At 39.8% G+C, this 25,855-nt stretch overlaps 1 protein-coding gene across 2 annotated transcripts in view; it reads right to left on the bottom strand.

The window, feature by feature from the left end:
- Window positions 1-319: 319 nt before the first annotated feature.
- ETFA (electron transfer flavoprotein subunit alpha) overlaps window positions 320-25,855 on the bottom strand; it is a 94,652-nt gene continuing 69,116 nt past the window's right edge. For both annotated transcript variants that reach the window (XM_049852869.1, XM_049852868.1), the window contains 3 exons: window positions 13,421-13,486; window positions 8,337-8,417; window positions 320-609 (listed from right to left, as the gene is read on the bottom strand). In XM_049852869.1, the coding sequence (XP_049708826.1) occupies window positions 571-609; window positions 8,337-8,417; window positions 13,421-13,486 (186 nt within the window). In that variant the 3' untranslated portion in view covers window positions 320-570. The remainder of the gene's footprint in view (window positions 610-8,336; window positions 8,418-13,420; window positions 13,487-25,855) is intronic.

The raw sequence follows: 25,855 nt of genomic DNA, 5'->3' as shown, positions 1-25,855 counted from the left end.
AGTCAGGTCTGCTTCTGTCACATTAGCCATGGCTTTCTGAAAACCAGAGTATGTTTAAATGGGAATATGAAAACTGGAGTATGGCCACGCCTGTGGTCATGCATTTTTAACTCTGAATTTGCCGACACACTTCCATTCTTTTCTGATATAGGCCCTTCCACAATCAGATTAGGTTGACCAGGCTGGCGGGAACATGCATCTTTACAATTTCTCCTAAAACACAGAGCTCTCCATGAACAAGGGAGGCAAAAAGAATAATTTTTACTCCCATTCTTTTTAAGAAGACAGGCATATTTCTGATAATAATTTTAAAGCTGTGGAAAGGCTTTATTATATATTTTATTATAGAATTAGAAAATTTCAAAAAATAATTGTTTGGAACCAAAAATAATTAAAAAGAAATATAACAGTCCCATAGAAAAAGCATCCTGGTATCTCTTAGATTTTTTTTTTCCAAAATGATGAGAATTTAGCTCTCCAAGCTTTCCAATGAGTGTTAGAATATCCTTGAATTTCCATGATTCCAGCTGAATACTTCGACAGTTTTCCTTCTTAAGACATGATCATGATTCATTTTTTCTTCAACAGCTCAGTCATTTCAGGAACCACCTGCAAATTAAAAAAAAAAAAAAAAAAAGTAAACAACTTGAGCCTTCACTGTGGTCATGGTCGTAGCTCCTTAACAAGCACCAAATCAAAACCCTAACCCACTGAGTCGATTCTGACTCACAGCGGACCTATAGGACAGAGTAGAACTGCCCCATAGGATTTCCAAAGAACAGCTGGTGGATTCGAACTCCTGACCTTTTGGTTAGCAGCCAAGCTCTTAACCACTGTGTCACCAGGGCTCCTTAACAAGTACACAGAGGCCAAAACACAGTGCACGTCACTGCTGAAGCACAAAGCGCCCCTGCCAGGGAACTCTTGCTCTCCTCCTCCCACCCATGGGGAGACTGCAAACGTTCTGAGGGAGCGACCACCCTGGACAGAGGGCTGGCAGGGCCAAGAGCCCACTCACTGCCTATGAGGCCTTTTTTTTGACACAACAACAAACCTTAGGAAGGCATCAGAGAAAACAGAAGTCTAATTCTTCTTGTCTGTGTTGAGAGTAACATGTGTTTTTTATCTTCATGTTTTCCCCAGCATTCCTTCCCTTACTTCACACATATCTTTTCTTCTAAGTCCACACCAAAGTCTCTCACTTAGGCATGCCTCCCGTCAACCTCCTCTAACACTTCTTCTGTCACTGACTGTTCATTCATTCACCATTCATTCATTTCACAAACATTTTGGTTGTTTCCTCAGCACACGTTACTATCATATGGACATAAAACTGAGCTGCACGCTGAACATTCACGGCCATCACCCCTTATTAAAATCAAGGGCTTCAGTGCTGATGCAGTGGTTGGTCAGTGAGCACAGTATGAAACCACAGAAAGGGGAAACTGACCGAGCTGGCACTGCTGACTGGCTGCAACCGCAGCTTCCAGTGTGGAGCTGCTTTGCGACTGCAGGGTGACATCACACAGAGCCCACCTGAAAACTAGCCCAGCCACTTGTGTAAAATATCAATTACCCAGTCTTTCAAGGGGCTGTCGGCTGCACTAGCTCACAGAGATCCCAGCTGAACTCACCACTGATGAGTACAGCCTCTCAATTATTTAAGAGAGCTACATTTCCATTAGGTGGAAATAATGTGTTCGTACAAAATTTATTAAGGAAATTGTTGACATGTTGTTTCTTCCGAATGTCACTTTGTCTCCAGCTTATTAAAAAGCCCATGTTTACCATGGAGCCAGCAGGCATTAGCTCAGGGGCAGCAGTAAGTGCTGGCCCCACTTCCCCAGCTTTCCTCGGTGGAGAGGCCATGAGCTCATGCCAGCCACGAGGGTGACATGCTAAACGAGCCTCACGTGGGACCTGCGCGGCTCGTGAAAAATAGGCTAGAGCCCAACTTCCTTCCCCAGGAAGTCCAACATTAGTTTGGTTTAGAACATACAATTTTTAAAAAGTTTTTTATTTATTTTATTGTTGTTGTTGAGAACAGTCACAGCAAAACATATGCCAGTTCAACAGTTTCTGTATGTAAAGTTTAGTGGCACTGATTGCATTCTCCGAGTTGTGCAACCACTCTCACCCGCCTTTTCTGAGTTGTCCTCCCTCACTGACAGAAACTCACTGCCCCCCAAGGTTCCATATAATCTTTTGAGTTACTGTTAAGAATATGATTTCATATAGCTAGTTCTTAAAAGAGCATAATGCTCAAGGCAGACTTTTTTTACTAGTTAAGCTAAGCTATTGTTTCGTTTTAAGACTTCAGGGGATATTTTTGGTTTAAGATTTAAAAATTATCTTAGGGCCATGGTTTCAGGGATTCATCCAGCTTCCATGGCTCCAGAAAGTCCATGAGAATTTGAAATTCTGTCTTGCATTTCCCATTTGATAGAGATTCTTCTATAGAATCTTTAATCAAAATTAAAACATATAATTTTTCAAAGCCCTTACAGAATATCCCCCTGCCACATTACCAAAAAAAAAAAAAAAGAGTTTAAGGGGCTCTCTCCATCATCTATATCCTTTCCACTAGACCAGTCTCAGACTTTCCAAGCACCCTACACAATGTCTTCTTGGGGAGGAGAAAAAATCAACTCAGGTTCACAGAGTACATGATGGCCTTAGCATACTGAAAGAGCCACGTTTCTGTTCTATTTTAGATATAACGGAGAGCAAAGGCAGCTTCCTACTCAGTAAGACCAAATGAGAGTGAATGTAAGTTTAAAAACAGGCACACTGTGATATAAATCACAATACAATTATTAGTATTTTTCACTGATTTACTTAGTACTTCCCCAGGTTAAGCACTGTGGGAGACAGAGTTCAAGCCTGATTCTCACCCACGGAGTTTCCTACCCTAACTGTGGAGCAGGGACACAGGCCTATGAATCACCCAATCAGAAACTTGCTCATCTTATGTGTTGAGTAGAAGAAATTAAATGCTTCAGATTCAGAAGTTCTAAGGAAGGAGGGTTAAGTGTGGATTAGTAAAATCTGGATCATCAACATGGAGAAGAAAAGGATTCTGGACGAAAACTCAGGCGGCAGAGATACACAACGCAGGTTTTTAGACATAGCAATGAAATTAGAAGGACTCTAGAGAACAGCTGTGTTGGGGAGAGATGAAAAAGAGGGTTTAAAAAGGCAAGTGGTAAAAACACTCAACAAACTAAGAATAGAAGGGAAAGAACTTCCTCAACCTGATAGAGGGCATCTATGAAAAACAGCTAACAACATACTTAATAGTAAAGCACTGAATGTTGCCCCCCTAAGATCAGAAACAAGGATGTCAACTCACACCATGTCTATTCAACATGGTACTGGAGGTTTTAGTTAGGGCAATTAGGAAAGAAAAACATATAGAAGAGATCCAGATTGGAAAAGAAGTACAACTATCTCTATTCACAGATGAGATGGTTTTGCATATAGAAAATCCTAAGGAATACACACACGCACACACAATAAAATAATAAACAAATTCAGTAAGGTTACAGGATACAAGATCAAAATAAAAATTCAACTGTATTTCTATATACTACCAATGAACAATTCAAAAATGAAATTAAGTACACAATTTCATTTATAATACCATCTAAAAGAAGTCCAAGGTTTGTACACTGTAAACTATAAGAGATCACTGAAAGAAATTAAAGAAGAGCTAAATAAATGGAAAGACAGTACACGTTCATGGCCTGGAAGAGATTAGTTGGACCCTTACGCCTCACACTATAAACAAACATTAGCTCAAAATGGATCATAGACCTAAATGTAAGAGATAAAACCATAAAACTCTTAGAAGGAAAAATAGGAGTAAGTTTCTGTGACCTTGGATTTGGCAGTGGTTTCTTAGATATGGCACCTAAAGCACAAGAAATGAAAGAAAACAGATCAATTTGGCTTCATCAAAATTAATTTTTTTTCTGATTCAAATGACACTACCAAGAAAATGAAACGACAATCCACAAAATGAGAGAAAAATATTTGCAATATACCTGATAAGGAACATGTGTCCAGAATATATAAAGAACTCTTAGAACTTAAAAATAAAAAGAAACTCTGTTAAAAAAAAAATGGGCAAATGATTTGAATAGACATTTCCCTAAAGAAGATACAAATGGCCAATAAGAACATGAAAAGATGCTCAACATCATTAGCCATTAGGGAAATGCAAATTAAAACCACAATGAGATACCACTTCATCCCTACTAGGATAGATATAATCAAAAAGACAGACAGTAACAAGGGTTGGAGAGGACGTGGAGAAATTGAAGCCCTCAGATATGGTTGGTGGGAATGTAAAATGGTACAGCCACTTTGGAAAACAATCTGGCAGTTCTACAAAATGTTGGACATTGAGTTACCATGTGACCCAACAATTACACTCCAATTTCTAAACCCAAGAGAAATGAAAACATATTCACACAAAAATGTGGATGTGAATTTTCATAGCAGCATTATTTGTAATAGCCAAAAGGTGGAAATAACCCAATGCCCATCAACTGATCAATCAATCAATAAAATGTGGCATATGCCTACAATGGGATATTATTACAATAAAAAGGAATGAAATACTGATACAGGCTACAACATGAAGCTTGAAAACACTACAATAAGTGAAAGGGGACAGTTACATGAAATGTCAGGAGCAGGCAAATCTGGAGACAGAATGCAGATTAGTCTGCCACGGGCTGGGGGGAGAAAGGAATGGAGAGCGATGGCTAACCGGTATGGTTTTTGGTGTGATGAAAATGTTCTAGAATTAGATCGTGATTAGTTGCACAAGTCTCTGAGTATTCTAAAAAACACTGAATTGCACATTTTTAAGAGAGTGAATTTTATGGTATGTAAATTATATCTCAGTAAAGCTATTTAAAAAAAAGACAAGTGGTGCCCTATTGCTTCAACTCCAGTAACCATTTATTGAGCAGCCTCTATGGAAGGTACATAGACAAACAGGGAGGCTAATATTTGTCACGAACTGTACTATGTACAGTATAATCTCATTTAATCTTCCTTACAACCTCGTAAGGTAGGAAGTATATTTGTATTACTTACGAGGAAGTTGATGTTCAGAGAGTAAATAACCAAGATAATTTAACTAGTATGCAGCTAAGGCAGGATTTGAACTAAAGCACTTATTTGCTGTACTTATTTGCTACATGGAGCCCTGGTGGTGCAGTGGTTAAGAGCTACGGCTGCTAACCAAAAGGTCGGCAGTTCAAACTCACCAACCACTCCTTGGAAACCCTATGGGGCAGTTCTACTCTGTCCTATAGGTCCACTATAAGCCGGAATCAACTTAATGACAATGGGTTTGGTTTTTTTGGTTTATTTGTTATATAAGGAAAAAAAACAAAAACAAAAAAATTTGTTCAAACTAGTTCATACAATTGTTGAAAGGTGAAGTGAAACAAAATAAATATTAAAGAACAAAATGCCTATATTTTTACTCCAGACATGATTAAATTTGGTGAGTAAAGCATCCCCTAGGGAATTATTAGCCTATAACTATACATACTTGTGATGTGTAATACAGCTTATAATTTGTTTACACAAAAATTTAGTGTAAAAAATGTCCTCTTTGCAGTTATTATCTGACTTATATTTTCTTTATTTAAGATCTTAATCCAAAATAGATAATGCTAATTCTCATTATTTGTCACAAATATAATTGTATTTTAAAATGTTGTTATACCTATAAGCATTGGATTTTAAAAGACAAGAGTGGCCCCAGCGAGAAGCATACTCATTAAGCAACCCTGTCAGTCTGAATTACTGTAACATTCATCTTTCACCATTTGCTGTCGAGTCGATTCCTACTCAAGGCGACTCCATGTGTGTCAGAGTAACAACACCCTAATTCTGATTTCAGCTGAGAAAATGGTCTGATGGGTACTGTCTAGTTTCCTAAAGTCTGTCAAAAGGTGCGGTTCTTTTTGCTGCACTTCATCTAGGGATAAGAGTAGTGGTGAACGACGTGGCTGTAGGACCTGACCAGCTAGAAAGGCAGGGTGATGAGATAGAGAACAGTTGTGCTGATAACCTGCAGAGTAATTTCCTTAGATCACATTTCTCTGGGACGCAGACAACGTAGACAAAGGATGCATATGGCTTGTTGTTACTCACGTAGTAACAAATGGGAAGCTGCAACATTACCAGTACTTTAAATAAAATTTTCACAATTTTTAATTAGTTTTTTCACAAACTGCATTAATTAACTTTTCTCCTACCATATTAATCAAAGACATATATAACTTCTAAGCAGCATGAGATAGTCACTGCCTTCATTTAATTCTAGCTAAAGCAAAGAAATGCGATGTCTTAGTCCAAAAGGTCTTTCTACAGTCTACAGTCTCTCAACACCGGGCTTCTTAAAACGCCAAAAATAGCTTGAGAGCCTCAGGCTGGAAATCAGCTGGTTGGGTGAGTTTTGAGGTCCCTTTCCACTTTTGCTCTCTTAGGGCTCTCACCGAGATACCTGTTTAAGTACACACACACACACACACACACACACGCCAAACCTGGGAGCTGTCCTTACAGCAGGTGGCATTGTGTGTGCTGTGGGATACCATCCCATCAGTAATTTCTAGAGATGCTCCTGCCCCAAGGCAGGTAGTCCACTGGAGACACATTACAAATTTCCAACTGTTCACGGTTCCATCATTTTATTTGTAAACCCCCACATGAGCTGGAATACACAGGACACAAGGCGAAGTAGACAAACATTCCTTAAAATAAACAAAATTACTTATAAATTATTAATATATTCTTGAGGGAAAAAAGGCAACTACAGTAGATGCCTGCCTACAAACATGTTAACATGGTACACTGTTGCTGTTAAACAAGTATTTCATTTTACTTTTAGATAAAAAGAATCTTTACCCCTCTATCCTCACCTCACTGGAACTAAATGCTTCCTACTTGAACAAAGTTATCCTTGTATAGAGACACAAAAATTTCTCTTTTTCACACCAGCTTCCCCTCACACTGGGACATCTTAGTAGCCAAATGATTGCCATTACTGTTTGTTCTTATACACTTTAGTCAGGCAACAGGAGTACCTGACCTACCTGAACCCCAAATTTCAGATTATAAGATTTTAGGTTCACTGAAAAGGGGCAATCTTCTTCCCAAGGCAAGATCTAGCCTCCTGAAGCGAAGGATGGTCCACACTGACCCAGAGTACCAGCCTACCCTAGTCCTTGCCTGCAGGCTGGGCCATTGCTGAGCTGCTGAAGGGTCCTCCTTCCACCCTTCACTGGGCATGAAGACAGCCTTCAGAGTACAGATGTGCTCTTAAGGTACAGCTCACGAGTTCATCTGGATCATGTATGTACAGTGCTGGTGAAGGCACAGTAATGGGCCAATACTCTTGCTGGGGGGACCACCCCAGCTCTGTTCTCAGGCTGAAGCCTTTCCACTGAGGCCCGCAGGCCCTTGTAGTGGTTTTATGTGAGGAGATCCTCACTCCAGCAAACCCACTTCTCTCAGGATTGTATACTTTCAGAGAGTCAGTTCCTGTGTAAGTGATTTCTGCACAAGGTAATCAAGAAGCTCATAGGCAGGCCGGGGGGTGGGATGGGGGGGGGTGGGAAATAGGCCAAGCTGCGCATGAGCTGTGACCTTTAAATGGGGCCAAATACTATAAAGTGCTCATCAATATCACTAATCAAATAAGCCATTTCTCCCGTGGAGAAATACAAGGGCAGCGGCAGGATAGAAAGAATACCTAAAAAGTGGAGAGTTTAAGGAGTAGGAAATAAGTGTTCTTCCCTACATTCATCATGTTAGGAAGTCCTTAACTCTTAAACACAGCAAGCAAGCAAACCTGCTGAGTCAAATCAGCTGGACTCGAGACCCCACTCTTGCCCTGAGAAGCTACAGCATCCTCGGCAGATTCCTGGATGAGGGGGTTTGATGTGAATTTCTTTAAGGTACCTGCCAAATACAATTCTAGGTTATACTTAATTGAGTCACTTCACATTGTAATACTAGCAGAGTACAGGTGATACCAAGAGCCATTTGGATCTTTTAAAAGCAATTTGAACTCTTGCTGAAGAAGAAAATTAGACTACTCTATAAACAGCATGTATCTACTAGGGTAACTTCATTTTAAGCAGGTCAAAATTGTGTACATACATTAATAGTGTGTATACATATACCGGCAGACACATACACACACACACAAAATGATTTACTATAATAGTTTCATTCCTGACCAACTCTGAGTGGTTCTTGGATGACAATCTAGATAACTGCCATCTCTCTCAAGGCCAGCTTACCTTAAATAAATCTGCAACTATTCCATAATCTGCCACTTGGAAAATTGGAGCTTCTGGGTCTTTGTTAATGGCTACAATGGTCTGTGAAATAAAAAATAAATAAATAAAAGGAGTTAGCCTTTATCAAGAAATCACACACCACATAGATTAACGGTTCTATTTTAACTCTTCTTACAACAAATTGATATTCTTAAAAATATCTACCAAGTAAGATTCATTTGGTGCATCTGTGCCAATATTCTAAATTTATTAGAAATTTCTGGGTTGGAACATAACAAAATTATCTCCCACCCCCACCCCCAGCTCATCTCAGTATTAAAAAGGTTTTAAAATCATTATTTTTTTTATTATGACAAAATACATATAGCATAGAATTTTCCATTTTAACCATTTTTAAGTGTATAATTCAGTGATATTAATTATATTCACAGTGTTGTACAACCATCACTATTTATTTCCAAAACCTTTTCATTACCACAAACTCCCTACCCCTTTAGCAATAACTTCCTATCTTCCCTTCCCCAACCCATGCAATCTCTAATTTACTTTTTCTCTATGCATTTGCCTATTCTAGATATTTACTATAACAAGAACAAAACCTAAAAACCAAACCCACTGCCATCGAGTCGATTCTGACTCATAGCGACCCTATAGGACAGAGTAGAACTGCCCCATAGAGTTTCCAAGGAGTGCCTGGTGGATTCGAACTGCCGACCTCTTGGTTAACAGCCATAGCACTTAACCACTACGCCACCAGGGTTTCCTAACAAGAACGGCAACAACAACAAAAAAAAACAAACTTGTTGCCTTCGAGTTGATTCTGACTCATAGTGATCCTACGGGACAGAGTAGAACTGCCCCATAGGGTTTCCAAGTAGCGGCTGATGGGTTCGAACTGCTGACATTTTTGGTTAGCAACTGAGCTCTTAATGACTAATACTTGCCCTTTTGTGTCTGGCTTATTTTATTTAGCATAATGTTTTCAAGGTACATGCATGTCATAGATGTTTAGAACTTCGTTCCCTTGTTTGGTTGAATAACAGCCCATTGTGTGCATATACCATGTTTTGTTTATCCATACATTTGTTAAGAGACATTTAGGTTATTTCCACCTTTTGGCTAACATGACTAGTACTGCAACTCTGGTGTAAAAGCATCTGTTTGAGTCCCTGCTTTCCATTCTTTTGGGTATACATCTATGAGTGGAAGTGCTGGGTCATATGGTAATTCTATATTTAACTTTTTTAGGAACTGCCAAACTGTTTTCTAAAATCGTTATTTTTTCTAAAAGTTCTTTTTTGACTTATGAAAAAAAGTTTGATCTTAGATAAAAAAGTAACAATTCCACCCTAATTCACAACCTTTGTACCTCCAACTACTTCCATCTCCACATACTCCATATTGCTTGTTGTTTTAAAATTATTATCTTTTGTCTGTTCTAAGAATATAAAGGCTAACTAGTCAACCTGTTCATAAAAGAGAACCTTAAAATAAAAGATTTTACGTCTTTATGTATGCGACAAACATATGTAATAAAACAAGCAAAAGTTTCTCTTATCTAATTTTTTTTTAATGTTAAAGGTATAACAACAGCTTATTAAAAGCATAAGGAGAAATAATCACTCAAAAAGGTGCTGTGTGATACAGGTGAAGTCAACACAATTGGACTAAATCAAAAACTAATAAGTTTCCTGAATACAACCAAACACTTGGAGGGACAGAATAGCAGAAGCAGGGGTCTGGGAATCGTGGTTTCAGGAGACATCTAGGTCAACTGGCATAACAAAATTTATGAAGAAAATATTCTGCATCTCACTTTGGCGAGTGGCATCTGGGATCTTAAAAGCTAGCAAGCGGCCATCTAAGATGCATCAATTGGTCCCAACCCACCTGTGGCAAAGGAGAATGAAAAACACCAAAAAAACATAAAGAAAATATGAGCCCAAAAGACAGAAAAACCAGAAAGAAAGAAAAAAAAACCAAACCCGTTGCCGTAGCGTCGAGTCCGACTCATAGTAATCCTATAGGACAGTGCAGAACTGCCCCATAGAGTTTCCAAGGAGCACCTGGTGGATTTGAACTGCTGACCCTTTGGTTAGCACCCATAGCACTTAACCACTACACCACCAGGGTTTCCAAAAGACAGAAAGGGCCACATAAACCAGAGGCTCCATCAGCCTGAGACCAGAAGATGGTGCCTGGCTACCACCAATACCACCCTGACAGGGAACACAACAGAGAGTCCCTGATGGAGCAGCAGAAAACTGGGGTGCAGAACTCAAATTCTAGTTAAAAAAAAAAAAAAAACAAACAGACTTGATGGTCTTAGACTGGAGGGATCGCAGAAGACATGGCCCCTGGACTGTTAGCCCAGAACTAAAACCATTCCTGAAGCCAACTCTTCAAAGATTAGACTGGACTATGATACTGGTGAAGAGGGTGCTTCTCGGCTCAAGTAGATATATGAGATTAAATGGGCAGCTCCTGTCCAGAGTTGAGATGAGAAGGCAGAAGGGGACAGGAGCCGGTTGAGTGGACATGGGGAATACAGGGCAGAGAGAAGGAGTGTGCTGTCACATTATAAGGAGAACAGCTACGGTCATATGGGTATGTGTATGAGTTTTTATATGAGAAACTGACTTGAACTATGAACTTTCACTTAAAGCACAATTACAAAAAAAAAGGTGCTGTGTTTACCAATCATTCTTTTATTGACATAGGACTTATTTATATATTACATATAGTTTGGCATTCCCCATAGATGCTTCTAACACCATTTTAATTAAAGTAAAATTAAGAGTTTTGACTTTAATGTGTATTAATTTATCTCAATAGATAACAGAACATAATAATTGAAATCTCTAGAAGTAAAATTAAGTTTCTACCTGCTTGTTACTGTATCTCATGAAAACAGCTGAAACACATTTGCAAAGTATTTTGATACACTGACTTAAAATATAGGCTGCACGACATATGCGTACTTTTCTTGCAGGGGCAGAATATTCCAGAATATCTGAGACTGGGGCACAGTGATTAACTGTCAATCCAAGAAACAAGCCATATGTATATGACACCATGGACAGAGACAATAAACAATGGTTTCAAATATAAGCCTCAAATCCAAAGTCACAAGAACAAACATTTCGAATCACAGGCACTGATCTGCACTGAGGTACTTCTCTTCTGGGAATGTACAGCCTGCTTCACGGCTACTAGCAGAGCTTTATTTAATTAATGATGGTTAATGATTCTTCTGGAGCCCCCCCCCAGCCAAACATCTTCAGTACAGCCATCTGAAAGCTTTCTCACCCACTATATAAAAGTTAATTTTAAAGAAACAGCACATTAACAGTAGGGGCAAAGAATCACTAAGGTACTTGTTTTTCAGATTACTAAAATAATATTCCTGATTCTCAACTGTAAATAACTATGATCGAGTCTTGCTTATACCCTAGAGCTCTCCTAATATCTCATTATGGCTCATATGCTTCCTCTTTTTAGAGTTTTTAAACTCACAGGTTGTATTCAACCATATTAATATGTATATAGTTCAAAAAGTGCTTTCATTTACATCGACTCATTTGATACAATTCTTTCTTATATTCCTTCCACTATGCCACAATGTTAATTAAAATTGTAGCTTGTAAGTAATGCAACTATCAGACTTAAAGCAATGATCCTAATAACCCATTTTAGAGCTTAACCAAAATTACAGTTGGAGATTATCCTGTGACCCACATAAAATGGCAAGGGGAGGGGCAATGTCTTTTTCATTTAAGTATCCTGAGCATCTAGTACAAGGACCACGCTTAATAAATGTTTGTTGAGGGGATGGAGGGACAAAGTCTTGGCTCAAGCTTATTCTAATGGATTGTCCCCCAACACTGGTCTCCTCACTTCAACATCCCCTATTTGCTTTAGCATATACTGTCTAGTCCTTCCCTCCCCCAATCTATCCCTGTTGGCCTGGGATACAACTTTTCACCAGGATCTTCTTGGCAGGCAGAATCTTCTATCTTAGAGAAGCAGAATTCTAGATATGTCTGAACTGGTCCTGCTAAAAAATATATTTTAAGGCTGCTGGTGTTGGAGGGTGTTTTTTTTTTTTTTTTTTTTTTTTCGCTTTAATGCAGCAATAACATTTTCCCTTTTGGCACTGCTGTTTTCATAGCTCAGTAAAGAAACCTGCCATCCAACTGTGAAATCTGACTAGTTTCGGGCCAGTTCATTTAGAGGCTACAAGGGGGTAGTGCATGCATTTCTTCAAGTTAGAAGTTAAACCTGTTAAAAGTTTTATTACCCTTTACAGCAAGCTTCCACCTGAATGGATAAATGCAGGAGTGTCAGAGGCATCCCTGACTTCATGAAAGACTAAGTTCATAATTCAAACTGTACACTGTTATGCATGAATTAATGTGTCATATTCTGTAATATATGTTCAGAGTCATTACACAGGACTTCTAGATATAGTCCAAGTAGCACGTTAAAATCGAGTGTTTCCTCTATACGCTGTATTTTTGACAATTACTAAGATATTAAGATGTCTTGATGTTCCAACCCAAAATGTGCTGGTCACACTTTGGTGCCAATCCAAGAAGAACAATCCTACTGCTGTATGAGGGTGGAAGTGTGAGGAGACCGGGTGAAGCAGACAGAGAGATAAGCAGGAAGCACGACCTCATAAACCAATTAGGTGGTCAGAACCTCATCAAAGTTGTATATGGCCCACGTGTTTTACCCACAGATTATCAGAGCTGAAAGGGACTTTAGAGATCATGACTGCACACTCCCACCAGGCAGGTGAAGAAACTGAGGTGCAGATAGAACACGCCATGCAGTTAGCTAGAGGTGACGCTGGGATTCAGGGTCAGGCCTCTTTCCATGACACAGCACTGCCTCTCCTACCAACGGTACATTTTCAGGCAGTGAACAGTGGCCTCTATTTCTTTCGGTTCCCAGATCTGTGTTAAGGTCAATGGTCCAACTACATACTATGTAACTACGCGGAAAACACACAGTGAAACCCAAATCTTTTAAAATGAAAACATTTCCTCTTAACCCTCGTTACTGTTGTATATAGTTACCTTGCTGTCTTTCATCCCAGCTAAATGTTGGATGGCTCCGGATATTCCTACGGCAATATAAAGTTCCTAAAACAAAAGATACCATACCATTAATATGTATTTATATAACACTTTCCAAAGCTATTAGCAATTCAAGTCTTTTTTTTAAAAAAAGAGATTTTAAATTAAAAAAAGAGAGAAGCAATATGTATTATTTAAATTATACTTTTCTCATTCCCTGATCCTCCCTACCCACAGTCCTCTTTTTCCTCTGACTTCACTGCCACCTAATGCTTATACGTATGTAGCTGGGAACACTGAGCGTTCACTATGTACCCGCCACTGTGCTAAGCACTTTACACCAGCTGTCTCACCTAATCTCACAACGATCTGTGAGGTAGTGCTTCTTGTCTGTGCCACTCATTTGGATATCACTCCCCAACTCACACAGGCTATATATACCCATCCACAATATACACGCTGCATATTAACATAGAAACACACATACTCACATATATTTTGACTTAGTTGTTTGCTTTCTCACAGAAGGACATTTATTAAAATGGCAATTATGATTAGGGTATATTTATTAAACTTCATATTATATACACATAATAGACAGATACACACACACACTCTCTAAATAAATAGCAAACTTTTCCAAGGCATGGGCTGAACCTTTGTATTTCCAAAGCCTAACAGAAAGCAGCCCCCACACACTAGTTTCTAAGCAAATGCTGGTGATGATGTTTAGACCTCTTCCTTCCCCTACTCCCAAAAATCAGAATGTCGAAGAAATGACGACTGACTGCTGCTCTCTATCCCCTTAACTAAAATTTTTAGAGTATCTGTGTTTAAAAATTAAAACTCACTATCTTCACGGAAAACTGATTTAATAAGGACTTAATTAAAAGAGCTTAGCCACTCCTTTCTGTTTACTAGGTAAAATTAAAGCTTCAATTAAAAAGCTTTACCCACACACAAAATGAACTAAGCCCTGGCTTGGGTAGGGAGTGCCCTTACCATGTAGCCAGATTGACACTTTGGTTTTGTCACAACTGACAGTAAAGTCCCTCCTTAATATGAACAACACATGGAAGGCATTGAAGGTGGCTGTGTCATGCTGTTTTATTACAGGGAAGATACATCAAAGCCAATGACAGTGTCAGCTGGCCCCACCTTGTTTTCTGCACTGCACCTGGGCTAATTTAAAAACTGCTCCTTTCAAAACAAGAGCATTTCAACTGGGATCTGGCAATAATGTCATTGCCACCTTATGCTATGATTTTACACAGCACCTCTTTGTGTGTTGGCACAATTTCCCTCCTGGGCCTCAGTTTTCCCAGTTGTAAACAGAGGAGGTATAGCCCTGGCTGGGACTGGTGTTTTTTTGGAAAACCTCCCCAGGATACTCCAATGTGCAGCCAGATTTGAGGACCACTGGACTAGATGATCCCCCAGCTCTTCTGCAGCTTGAATCCTATAACTGTATCCAGCATATGGGAGGTGTATACCTGGGCTTTATCTCTAGAAGGCTAAGCTCTATAAAGGCACAAAGTGTCCACCAGAACAACAAGATATCACTGTGTACCCCGGGGAAAGAAAATAATCAGGTCTCCAAAGTGAGTTAATCATCTAAAAATGAGCAGGGCTTCTTTTCAGATTCAGCTGACTCTGTATTTATCATCAAAAGCCAAGTGTCAGTAAGAGCCACATGGCTCAGAGAGACCGTGTCCTCGGCTGAGCAGGGTGTACTGCAGAAAGCAAAGGGTCAGTGGCTCCATCTTGAACATGCCCAGTCAATTAGATTACACACGGCGGGACAACACAACAAGGCCGTGTCCTTATACTGTCTCCTCAGTCACGGACAGACACTCACGTGAGTGATAAACAGGCTTCTTTTCTTTGAAAAATTTCCACTGTTTTAGATTTACAAGTAACTTCGATTGATCATTTAAAGTCATTTCAGTTTATTTTGACTAGCATTTCTTTCATAAAGGGACATTCATTAAATTATTAATCAAGCTATTACATCTCACATTCAGGAAAACCAGAAATATTTAAATCAGATCAACAAGTTCTAATGTAAAGATTTTTAAAGCAAGTTATTTATATAGACAGAAACTGTCTCACTAACTACTTTTGTAGGTATATGCTCAAAGCAAGCATTGGAAAAGGATCAATAGTTTCATAAATGAGTCCTTCTGACATATATGTCTACATTAAAATTCAACAGGTCTTAAAAGCCTCCCCATTTGCATCATAAAATGCTAATAAAAATATTGATTCACTCTGGCAGTAAACATCTACATAAACTTAACATAAAAGAAATTTACTTTAAATCTCCCTTAGAAATGAATCCTGTGGACTTTAACCATAAATGCCACTAAGAAAAAAAAAAAAAAAAAAGATTCTGGGCCAAAGCAAACCAAAGGCAGGCTCTGGGGCCATCCCTGCCTTTCTGACCAGCATAAATAGCTCCAGTGACCAACAGGACCCTATTTCACTGTCTTTCAAATATGGCTCTCTGAATTAATATAAAAGCATTGAAACAACAGTTCGGACTGAGTCCAGGGATTTTGGCTACAGTTCTGAGCCTCTGATAGCTCACTTAGGCAGGAGGAAAGGCTTTTCTTCTTTTTTAAAAAACATGTACAGGCAATTAGACTAATCTCCTAGGATGCTTCCTCATGGCTCAGAAAGCATTTTTGTATTTCAATAATAATAATTAGTATGTAGAAAACTCCCTACAGATGCTAATTTATAGAGCACTTTAGATACTGCCTCACAACATAACAAGGCAATCCCTGCCCTGAGGTACTTTCCTTCTAAATGGGATAGTAAGTAAGATAATTTGGAGAGAAAATGTTGGAGGGGAGAACAGCAATTAAGGGTTCAAAAAGAGGTGGGGTTATAGAAAGGAATGGGCACAGAAGGAAGGCGGGTAGTCCTAGTAGCCTTAGCCGAGGGAGGGGACCTAGATGAGTGAGAGCCCAGACAAGCCACCAAGCTGGTAGCAGTTCAGTAGAGGTGGTGGGAGGACAGGAGGTAATTCTGAAATACAGAGAAGGGACAGCACTCAACAGAAACAAGGACTGGCCAAAGAAAGCGCAAATTCCTTTTCCTTTGCTAAAACCTAAAAGACTATAGCTATAGATTCTCATAGGAGTCCTGGTGGTGCAGTGGCTAAGCACTCTGCTACTAACCGAAAGGTCAGCAGTTTGAACCCACCCACTAGCTGCTCCGCAGGAGAAAGATGTGGGCAGTCTGCTGCCATGAAGATTACAGCCTTAGAAACCCTATGGGGCAGTTCTCTTAGGGTCGCTATGAGTCGGAATCAATTTAGTGGGCTGGGATGGGAATAGCAAAAGGGCTTGGAAACTGCAGCAACCTATATGGTTTAACAGAAGTTTGTAAGAGGAGAGACACACCTGGGTGGCACAAACTGTTACGTGCTAGGCTGCTAACCAAAAGGTTAGCAGTTAAGAGTCCACCCACAGGCACCTTGGAAGAAAGGTCTACTTCGGAAACGCCAGCCACTGAAAACCGTTATGGAGCAGTTCTACCTATGTGTGGGCAGACACATACGAGGCCACCGTGAGTTGGAATCAACTCAACAGCAACGGGTTTATTTTTTGTCAGAGGCGTATACTGCTGTGGTTTAGATCCCAGGCTCTATAGTGAGAAACCATTTTAATTCTCCCGGAATTGAGATTTCTGGATATGTGGAGTGGGGTGACCCACCCAGGCCACTTGCCCTTAGTTGTCCTTTTGAACCTTGAGCCTTGAAGAAAATGGTTTTCTAAGTTAGCTTTGAGTCAAACAGTGGTCTAGATAAACTAGTAAGACCTTTTTGCCTTGGGCATTGTGTTTTTTAAAGAATTCAGTCAGTTTCAGGGAAGAGAGGCTCCAGAGGTCAGACTGGGAGCTATGGTTCAGGGTAAACCAGTGATTACTCAACTGTTCAAGGCAATGAAGGCGGTATGAAATTCTTCCTGACCACAAGTTGTTTACCAGTTCTCTTCCTGCCCTTTTTTCATGGAAATGCTGATAAGATGTGGTATTAGCATTTTGGATGTCCTTCTCCCCTTCAGAACATTTTTGACTCTAGTAGAAATGTTACCCAATGCAAATCTTATATTAAGTAAACTTCAATTTCTGTTATTGACTTAGTATGATTTTTTTAACAGCAGTCTCACTGCCTAAAGTCAAAGTCACTTATAGGTTGTTGTAAACTCTGACACCCGATAGATGTATGATCCTGGACCAGCTGTTCAAACCTCTAGGCCTCAGTTTGGTCCCCTGAAAAACTGGGCGTATAAGAATTCCACTTCACTGAGTTACTGGTGCCGTGAGGCTTCAGTCCTTAGCGTGGAACGCGGTTTCCCAAGACACACTGACGTGCCTTCATGAGCTGAGGTTTACCGAAATATTGATTCCCTCAGCTCACAGGGTCGCCAAGTGGACTGTTGGGGTGGTCTCAGAGCTACATGTACAGCTGAGCAGACTGTACACTGAACAATGTGGGGTGGGCACACCATTCATCTCCAAGTTTTTGTTACAGGTCTGTATTTTTGTTATAACAATTTTCCAACAGATGGCAGTAAAGTATCTTCAGAAAGGGACACTAATTTTGTAATTTGTACAAAAGAGTCATATGGAATAACATAATTATTTGGTAGCTAGAATTCCTTCTGATATAAACATTAGTGTTTTCTAAATGTAATAGCAAAAAGGTTGAGCAGCACAGGTTAACTACAATTTTATTGTTGTTGAGGTTGTTGTACCTTCCAGGTAATATAAAGATGTCTAATGCTTTGTCCTGTCCTCAAGAAGCTCGAAGTCTAATAACACACATGTGGTGTGATGGAGCATTTTTATATGACCTTTCTTGCCATGGTCTTGTAACTCCCACCAAATGATTGGGTGGGGCTATGCAAACAAGGTGTTGTGGCTTACCAAGGGGACTGGACAGCTTGCTAATAATAATAATGTAAATAAGGTGAATGGCACCCATATAGAGGTGGGGCCATGCAAATAAGGCATATGGAACCCTAATGAGGAGATTGGTCAGTTTTGCCATCCTGCTAAGCTTAAAATGAGCCATCCCAGAGCCAGAAAGCAGAAAGCGGGTACCTCACTATCACCAAGAAAGAAGAGCAAGGAGTGGAATGTGTCCTTTGGACCCAGGATTTCTGTGCTGAGAACCTCCTAGATCCAGAAGACAGAGAAAGAGAGTTGTAACACTGGAGATGGCGCAAGACGGCAAGAAGCAGTGACAGGGAAACAGCGGCAGCAGAGACAGCAGAACCAGAATACTGGCAGGAGACAGCATGGCGGGCTTCCCAGTTCACAGAGCAAGAAAGCTGAGCACCCTCAGGCAGGAGGCTTGCTGGCGGAGTGGAGTGGAGTACCTCCAGGGCACCTGTCGGCAGAGCTCGGCTTGCCAACCCACAGAGCCAGAGAGCCGAGCACCTTCGGGCTGCAGCTTATTGGCAGAATGGGGTGCCTCTGGGCACTTACTGGTAGAGCTAAAGAGCTTTGAAACACTTACCCGAGCAGGGCTGAGGCCAGGCCAAAGGACCAAGGGGTTGATGGGCCAAGAGCCAGAGAGGGGCCTGCTTGCAGGCACTGCTGAGAAGAGGCTGTCCTGACCGAAGAACTGATCCTGAATTGTAACCTGCTACTTCCCGAATAAAGTCCGCAACTGTGAGTATGGTCTATGAGTTCTGTGTGGCCACTGCAACAAAATATGGAACCCAGCAGAGAAGCAGAGAGTGCTGTGGTAGGGACGGCTGGTGTCAGAGCTGGTAAAGAGGTTAGAAGGTAGTACGTCTGACCTCCACGTCATAGGAATCAGCTTTGGGCTGACGCTGATGATGCTCGTCCTCCCCCTCTGCAGCTGGAGGTCAGACGATGCTGCGCTACCATTTTTACAACAGGTTAGGCAAAAACATAAGAATCTGAAATCCAATACAGAATAAATCCAATATACAAGAAGTGTGATAGAACTCTGATTTCTTGTGCAACTCCTCACTTCCTGTACCTGCCATTGAGAAGTGGAAAGGCCTTTTGGAGCAGGAAGCAGATCAGGGGAAGCTAACTCCTGTGTTGCCATCCTTACCCTCTGCCAAGCAGTCTATCCCATCTGTTCCTGTTCCCTTGGTCCCTTCGGACAAAATGAACTTTTTAAGCAGGTTTTCCTGGTTCTAGCTTTATGAAAAAACTGTATGTCTAAGAAGCAGGAAGATGATTAGGATGAAATCTTAAAACTTTCACATATATCGAACCGACCTGTGGAATCAAGAGTGATAAGAGTATTCTCTGTGGGTGATCTGGGTTTTGGCTGCTTTCTTCAGCCAGAAAACATGTACCAGCATCGCTCCTGCTTTACCAAAACCTTGTGCAGGATACCTGGACACTACAAACCAAGAAGTATTATCTGGGCCTTGCTTCTCCAGAGGATTTTAGTGCAGAAGCTAAGGAGAAAGCTTTCCTCCAGTTGTACATTGTGATATTAGCCTAATGCTTTTGTTAAACGCAAAACAAAGATTTGTTGCTGTTGTTAGGTGCCGTCGAGTCAGTTCCAACTCATAGTGACCCTACGCACAACAGAACAAAACACTGCCCGGTCCTGTGCCATCCTTACAATCATTGTTATGCTTGAGCCCATTGTTGCACCCACTGTGTCAATCCACCTTGTTGAGGGTCCTCCTCTTTTCCGCTGACCCTGTAATTTGCCAAGCATGATGTCCTTCTCCAGGGACTGATCCCTCCTGACAACATATCCAAAGTATGTAAGACGCAGTCTCACCATCCTTTCTTCTAAGGAGCATTCGGGTTGTACTTCTTCTAAGACAGATTTGTTCGTTCTTTGGGCAGTCCATGCTATATTCAATACTCTTCTCCAACACCACAATTCAAAGGCATCAATTCTTCTTCGGTCTTCCTTATTCATTGCCCAGCTTTCACATGCATATTAAAAATACCATGGCTTGGGTCAGGTGCACCTTAGTCTTCAAGGTGACACCTTTGCTCTTCAACACTTTAAAGAGGTCCTTTGCTACAGATTTACCCAATGCAATGCGTCTTTTGATTGATTTCTTGACTGCTGCTTCTGTGGCTGTTGATTGTGGATCCAAGTAAAACGAAACCCTTGACAACTTCAATCTTTTCTCCGTTTATAATGATGTTGCTCATTGGTCCAGTTGTGAAGATTTTTGTTTCCTTTATGTTGGGGTGCAATCCATACTGAGGGCTGTGGTCTTTCATCTTCATTAGTAAGTACTTCAAGTCCTCTTCGCTTTCAGCAAGCAAGATTGTGTCATCTGCATAACACAGGTTGTTAATGAGTCTTCCTCCAATCCTGATGCCCTGTTCTTCTTTATATAGTCCAGCTTCTCGGATTATTTGCTCAGCATACAGATTGAATAGGTATGGTGAAAGAATACAACCCTGACGCACACCTTTCCTGACTTTAAGCCAATCAGTATCCCCTCGTTCTGGCCGAACAACTGCCTTTTGATCTATGTAAAGGAATAGAATGTGAGCCACATATTCAATTAAAAAATTTCTAGTAGCCACATTAAATAAAATAAGAAGAAACAGGTAAAACTAATTTTAATTATATAATCTCAATTCTAGTGCTCAATAGCCGTATGTAGTTAGTGGTTACTGCGTTGGACTGCACAGATCCAAGATAATCATAGAACAAGCTAAAGAAGAGAGCCTTATCATAAGCCCTTCTAGGTACTGTGCGGCACGGTCTGATGGTAGACCTAGAGACAGAATAACGTCAGTCTTGCATGACTGCTTTGTTTGTACTGGCTCAGAACAAGATCAGTTATAGGTTGTTTTAAACTTAGTGAGAGAGAGAACCAAAATGGCAAGTCAGCAGCACTGAAGACGATCATGACAGATGGCAAGATTAAACAAAAGAACAGCTACTAGAGAGTCATAAACTGATGGCATACATAGCTCAGGTGCAGGTACCGAGACATACCAAGTCAGTCATGTAAAAAAATACGTTTGAAGTTGAAATTACATGAGTTTATGATATAAACCCCATCAAATTTCAGGTGGTATGGACCATTACACAAAAGCCAAAAGCAAATGAAAGCTACCGATTTAATACATTTATATTCTGAAAAGAAACTCTCCAATTATCAATTTTTGTTCCCTAGTATTTGTTTTTCTTCTCAAACTAGAAGGACCTGAAAGATCTATCTTCAAAAACTCACAGTTCTCAAAAGAAAAAGAGAGTAAATAATCCGTGAATCAAAGAAATTAAAATGAAAATAGTTGGAACAAAACACAAAAATGGCAGAGTATATCAGAACCTCTGAGATGCGGCTAAAGTGATACTTAAAAAGATACACACCTACTCCTCACTTATGGACATGGTTAGGTTCCAAAGACCAGGTTGTTATGTAAAAATCAGTGTTATGTGAAAATGGAGCATTTTATTTTTCCTGTTTTCAGACCCTCCATCTGTCCACAAGGCAGCTGGACTTGGCGAACCCACCAGCAGAGGCAGCTGGATGTGGTGCCCTAAGCAACAGAAGAGCGTGGAGGGTGCAGGGCATCATGACCCAGTTTCCTGGAGGCCGCTGGGAGACCCTCCTCAAGGTAGGGGATACTCTGCAGCCATTGCCACCATGCCCACCACCTCATTAATGTGTAAGATCATCAGGTAGATTTTTTACTATTGTCGTAAATGCAAAATGTCGGATAACGAGATAATCGGTAAATAAGGATAGGTTTATAACCTTAAATGCATTATCAGAAAACAAGGATGACAGAAAATTAATGAGCTAAGACTTCAGCTCAAGAAATTTAAAAATGAGAAAGTATAAAAAAACCACTGCATTTATTCAATCACTATTATAACTAAATAGCTAACAGAATTGCTATAAACGTTATTAAATAACACACTGCACGTGAAGTGCTCAAATGTGGTAGATAGTACTATTATTGTTTTTATCATTATTACTAAAATTGCCACTAAATCTTTGAACTACAAGGTATTTCTAATGTATTGTCATTCTACATAGAAGAAGCCAAATATTAAAATGGTAACTATTACTATCTATAGTCTAGGGAAGTTATTCTTGATATAATTCTGGGATACGGTATTGTGAAACTTTCTTTTCATTGATACCTGTTAGTTTCTCCTTTGTAGTTATTGGTGTTAGTCGCTGTTGAGTCAGCCCCGACTCATGATGACCCCCGCCTCAGCATTAGCTACAAGGTCAGAATTTTTATTCAACTTCCTATACACTGCAGGGATAGCTATTTCAGACACAGGTACCAAGACATACTAAGTTAGGCATATTAAAAAAATATATATATATGAAATTGAAATTACATGAGCTTGATATAAACTCATAAATTCACTTGTTTTCTAGAATTAGGACAGTATTCTGCCTGCAGCAACTTCAGATCCGCTTTACTTTAAACACAGTGGAAAGGAGAGATTTAAACATTTACTTTTTGTTTTCTTGAAATACGAATATGAACAGAGTGGTTAAATCTGGAGCATTCAGAGTTAAAAAAAAAACAAGCTTATGTTGCTTCTTCTCTTTAAAAGTCAGATTTTACAAAGTTTTTCTCTACCAACAATCTCCCTTTTCAGGTAGAGTTGGGAAAGGAACATGGAAAGCTACGTTTCTTCAAAGATAGCCTTTAAAAAACGCATCACATAAGGCGTCCTAACTAAAGTAGAATTCAGAAATCCAACGTTATGTGCTCAGAAACAACGTCCCTAGGACTTTAGCCTCTGCCACAAGAAGAGTTTCACAGAATGGCAAATGCTCTCTCAATCTTCTTTACCCAGGAGACTACAGAGGCATACCTTAAAGAGCAACTGTTACAGATAAAACATAATACACATACACAGGACAAATGCCAGGTTAGGAGTTAAATGCTGTAATTTATCATAGCAAATAATGAATACCTCTTCGAGAAGCAGATTAACTGAACTATATTTTCTAATTACTGAAGGCCTCCTGTGCATTAATATTGCTATATTTCATCTTGCTGCTCATTTAAAAGGCCAAACTATTTCCTCTGTTTGCCAAATTGTGTTTAAGTCTCTTCTCTTTTTGGAAGAGGCCCCAAAACACAAAGCATAACTATCTGTGGCTCTTTTCTCGAACAGCTCTGTGTGTATTATGAAATTCTCAGGCAGGATTCTAACTAAAGTCAGCTTTAGATGAATGTAAGACTTTACCGACCCTCTTGGTTTAAAGCTGAAGGCATGCCCCGTCCATCAGACAATGCTCCTATGGTAAGACTAGCCCAAGTTTAACAGGATTTAAGACTGCATGTGAATCATCACAACTGCATGTACCGAGTGTCTACTATGCCAGTAACTATGCTGTACTTTGTATGTATTACCTCCCCTAATGATAACAGTAACTCTGTGGGGTGGAAATTACTCTCATTCTATAGAAGAGAAAACAGAGCTTCAGGACAAGCTTGGTGAGTTGTCCAAGGTTACACAAACCTATGAAAGACAGACTTCTTAAGCCAAGTCCTTTCACTCTGAAGTCAGTACTTTTTCTGCTATACCACAGTATGGCAACATGTGTTAACTGAAGTAACTAGTCTATTGAAACTTCAGTAAATACTTTATCTTACAGAAAAATCCCTAAAACGAGATGGATATAGCCAACTTAAGTTCCTACATGAAAAATGCCATCATTTTAAGCTAACATTAGCTTTTGCCCCATGTTAGTAGAAATATCAGTTTATGCATTAGCTCTGGGCTCCCTATCGTGAATAATGACATAAGCTACACCCTTTCGATTTATTGCTCTGACAACCACTTGCATGTCAACTGGAATGCCTCTAATGCAGACCCTCTACACACATGCACTAACTCAAACCGTCAAGGAGGCTGACTCACTCAAGACTGAAATCACTTCTTACTTGTTTGTTTGTTTGTTTGAATTTATGCAGCCTGAACCGAAAACTACCTGACACTTATTGGCTAAAGATCTTGACCTGGCTTACAACAAGTCAGTATCTGGTTCCAAATAACCATCAGAGGGAAATGTCCAGAAGGAAAGCCGGAAAGTGCATTTGGAAGCAACAGCAGCGATCCTCACCCAGCCTCTGAAGGTTTTTCAAATGACTGTACATTTCACAGCTCAGCAGATGGACTTAGGGCTTATTAGTCAGAGAATATGTAATTTAGTCAAAGAGTCCCTGAAATCCTAAATTCACCTTTAGATAAAAGTTCCTCCATATTCTCTCTACCAGCCCTTTTTCTCCTAGAGGGTCTGGGTAGGCAAGTAAACATCTTCTTCACAACTAATATGCCCAAAGCAGATGGCAATTTACACCACCAGCATATGCTTCATTATGTGCCTCATTTTAAGTGGACCATTTCGAAAACATTTATTGTGGTAAAATATATACAATCAAAAAATTATCATTTTAATCATTTTTAAGTGTACAATTCAGTGACATTAGTATACTCACCATGTGTGCAGCCATCGCCATTATTTCTAAAAGTTTTTCATCACCTCAAGTAGAAACTTCATACCCCTTACACAGTAACTCCCCACTGCCCCCTCCCCCAGCCCCTAGTAACCACAAATAAACTTTTGTCTCTATGGGTATGCCTATTCTGGATATTTCATAGAAGTGGGATAATACAATATTTGTTCTTTTGTGTCTGACTTATTTCACTCAGCATATGTTTTCAAGGTTCATCCATGTCACAGTACATTTGCCTCACATTTTTGTCCAAAGGATAAATTTAATAAACTAGTTGCACAGATACAAAGTCAAAAGATTTTTTTAAACAAAGACACTATGACTCACAACTCAAAAGCTTAAATGTAAACCAGAAAAAGTGAAATGTGAGCCCCTGACATTTTAGTACTATGTTTCAATTACATAGGATCTATAGGACCTGAAATACAATAAATAAAAAAATTTGTAAGAGAGTATTTTGCACCAAAATATAACTTTAATATTTAATTATTTTACAATTAAATAATTTTACAAATAATCTGAGAAGCTGGACTATATGATGAAGAACAGGGCATCAGAATTGGAGGAAGACTCATTAACAAACTGCATTATGCAGATGACACAACCTTGCTTGGTGAAAGTGAAGACGACTTGAAGCACTTACTAATGAAGATCAAAGACCATAGCCTTCAGTAGGGATTCCACTTCAACATAAAGAAAACAAATATTCTCACAACTGGACCAATAAGCAACATCATGAGAAACAGAGAAAAGATTGAGGTTGTCAAGGATTTCATTTTACTTGGATCCACAATCAATACTCATCGAAACAGCAGTCGAGAAATCAAAAGACGCACTGCGTTGTGAAAAACTGCTGTAAAAGACCTCTTTAAAGTACTGAAAAGCAAAGATGTCACCTTGAGGACTAAAGTATGCCTGACCCAGGCCATAGTGTTTTCGACAGCCTGATAT

This window comes from Elephas maximus, chromosome 13 (assembly GCF_024166365.1).
Source record: "Elephas maximus indicus isolate mEleMax1 chromosome 13, mEleMax1 primary haplotype, whole genome shotgun sequence".
NCBI classification, from domain to species: Eukaryota; Metazoa; Chordata; class Mammalia; order Proboscidea; family Elephantidae; genus Elephas; species Elephas maximus.
This window is presented reverse-complemented; position numbering and strand designations above follow the sequence as displayed.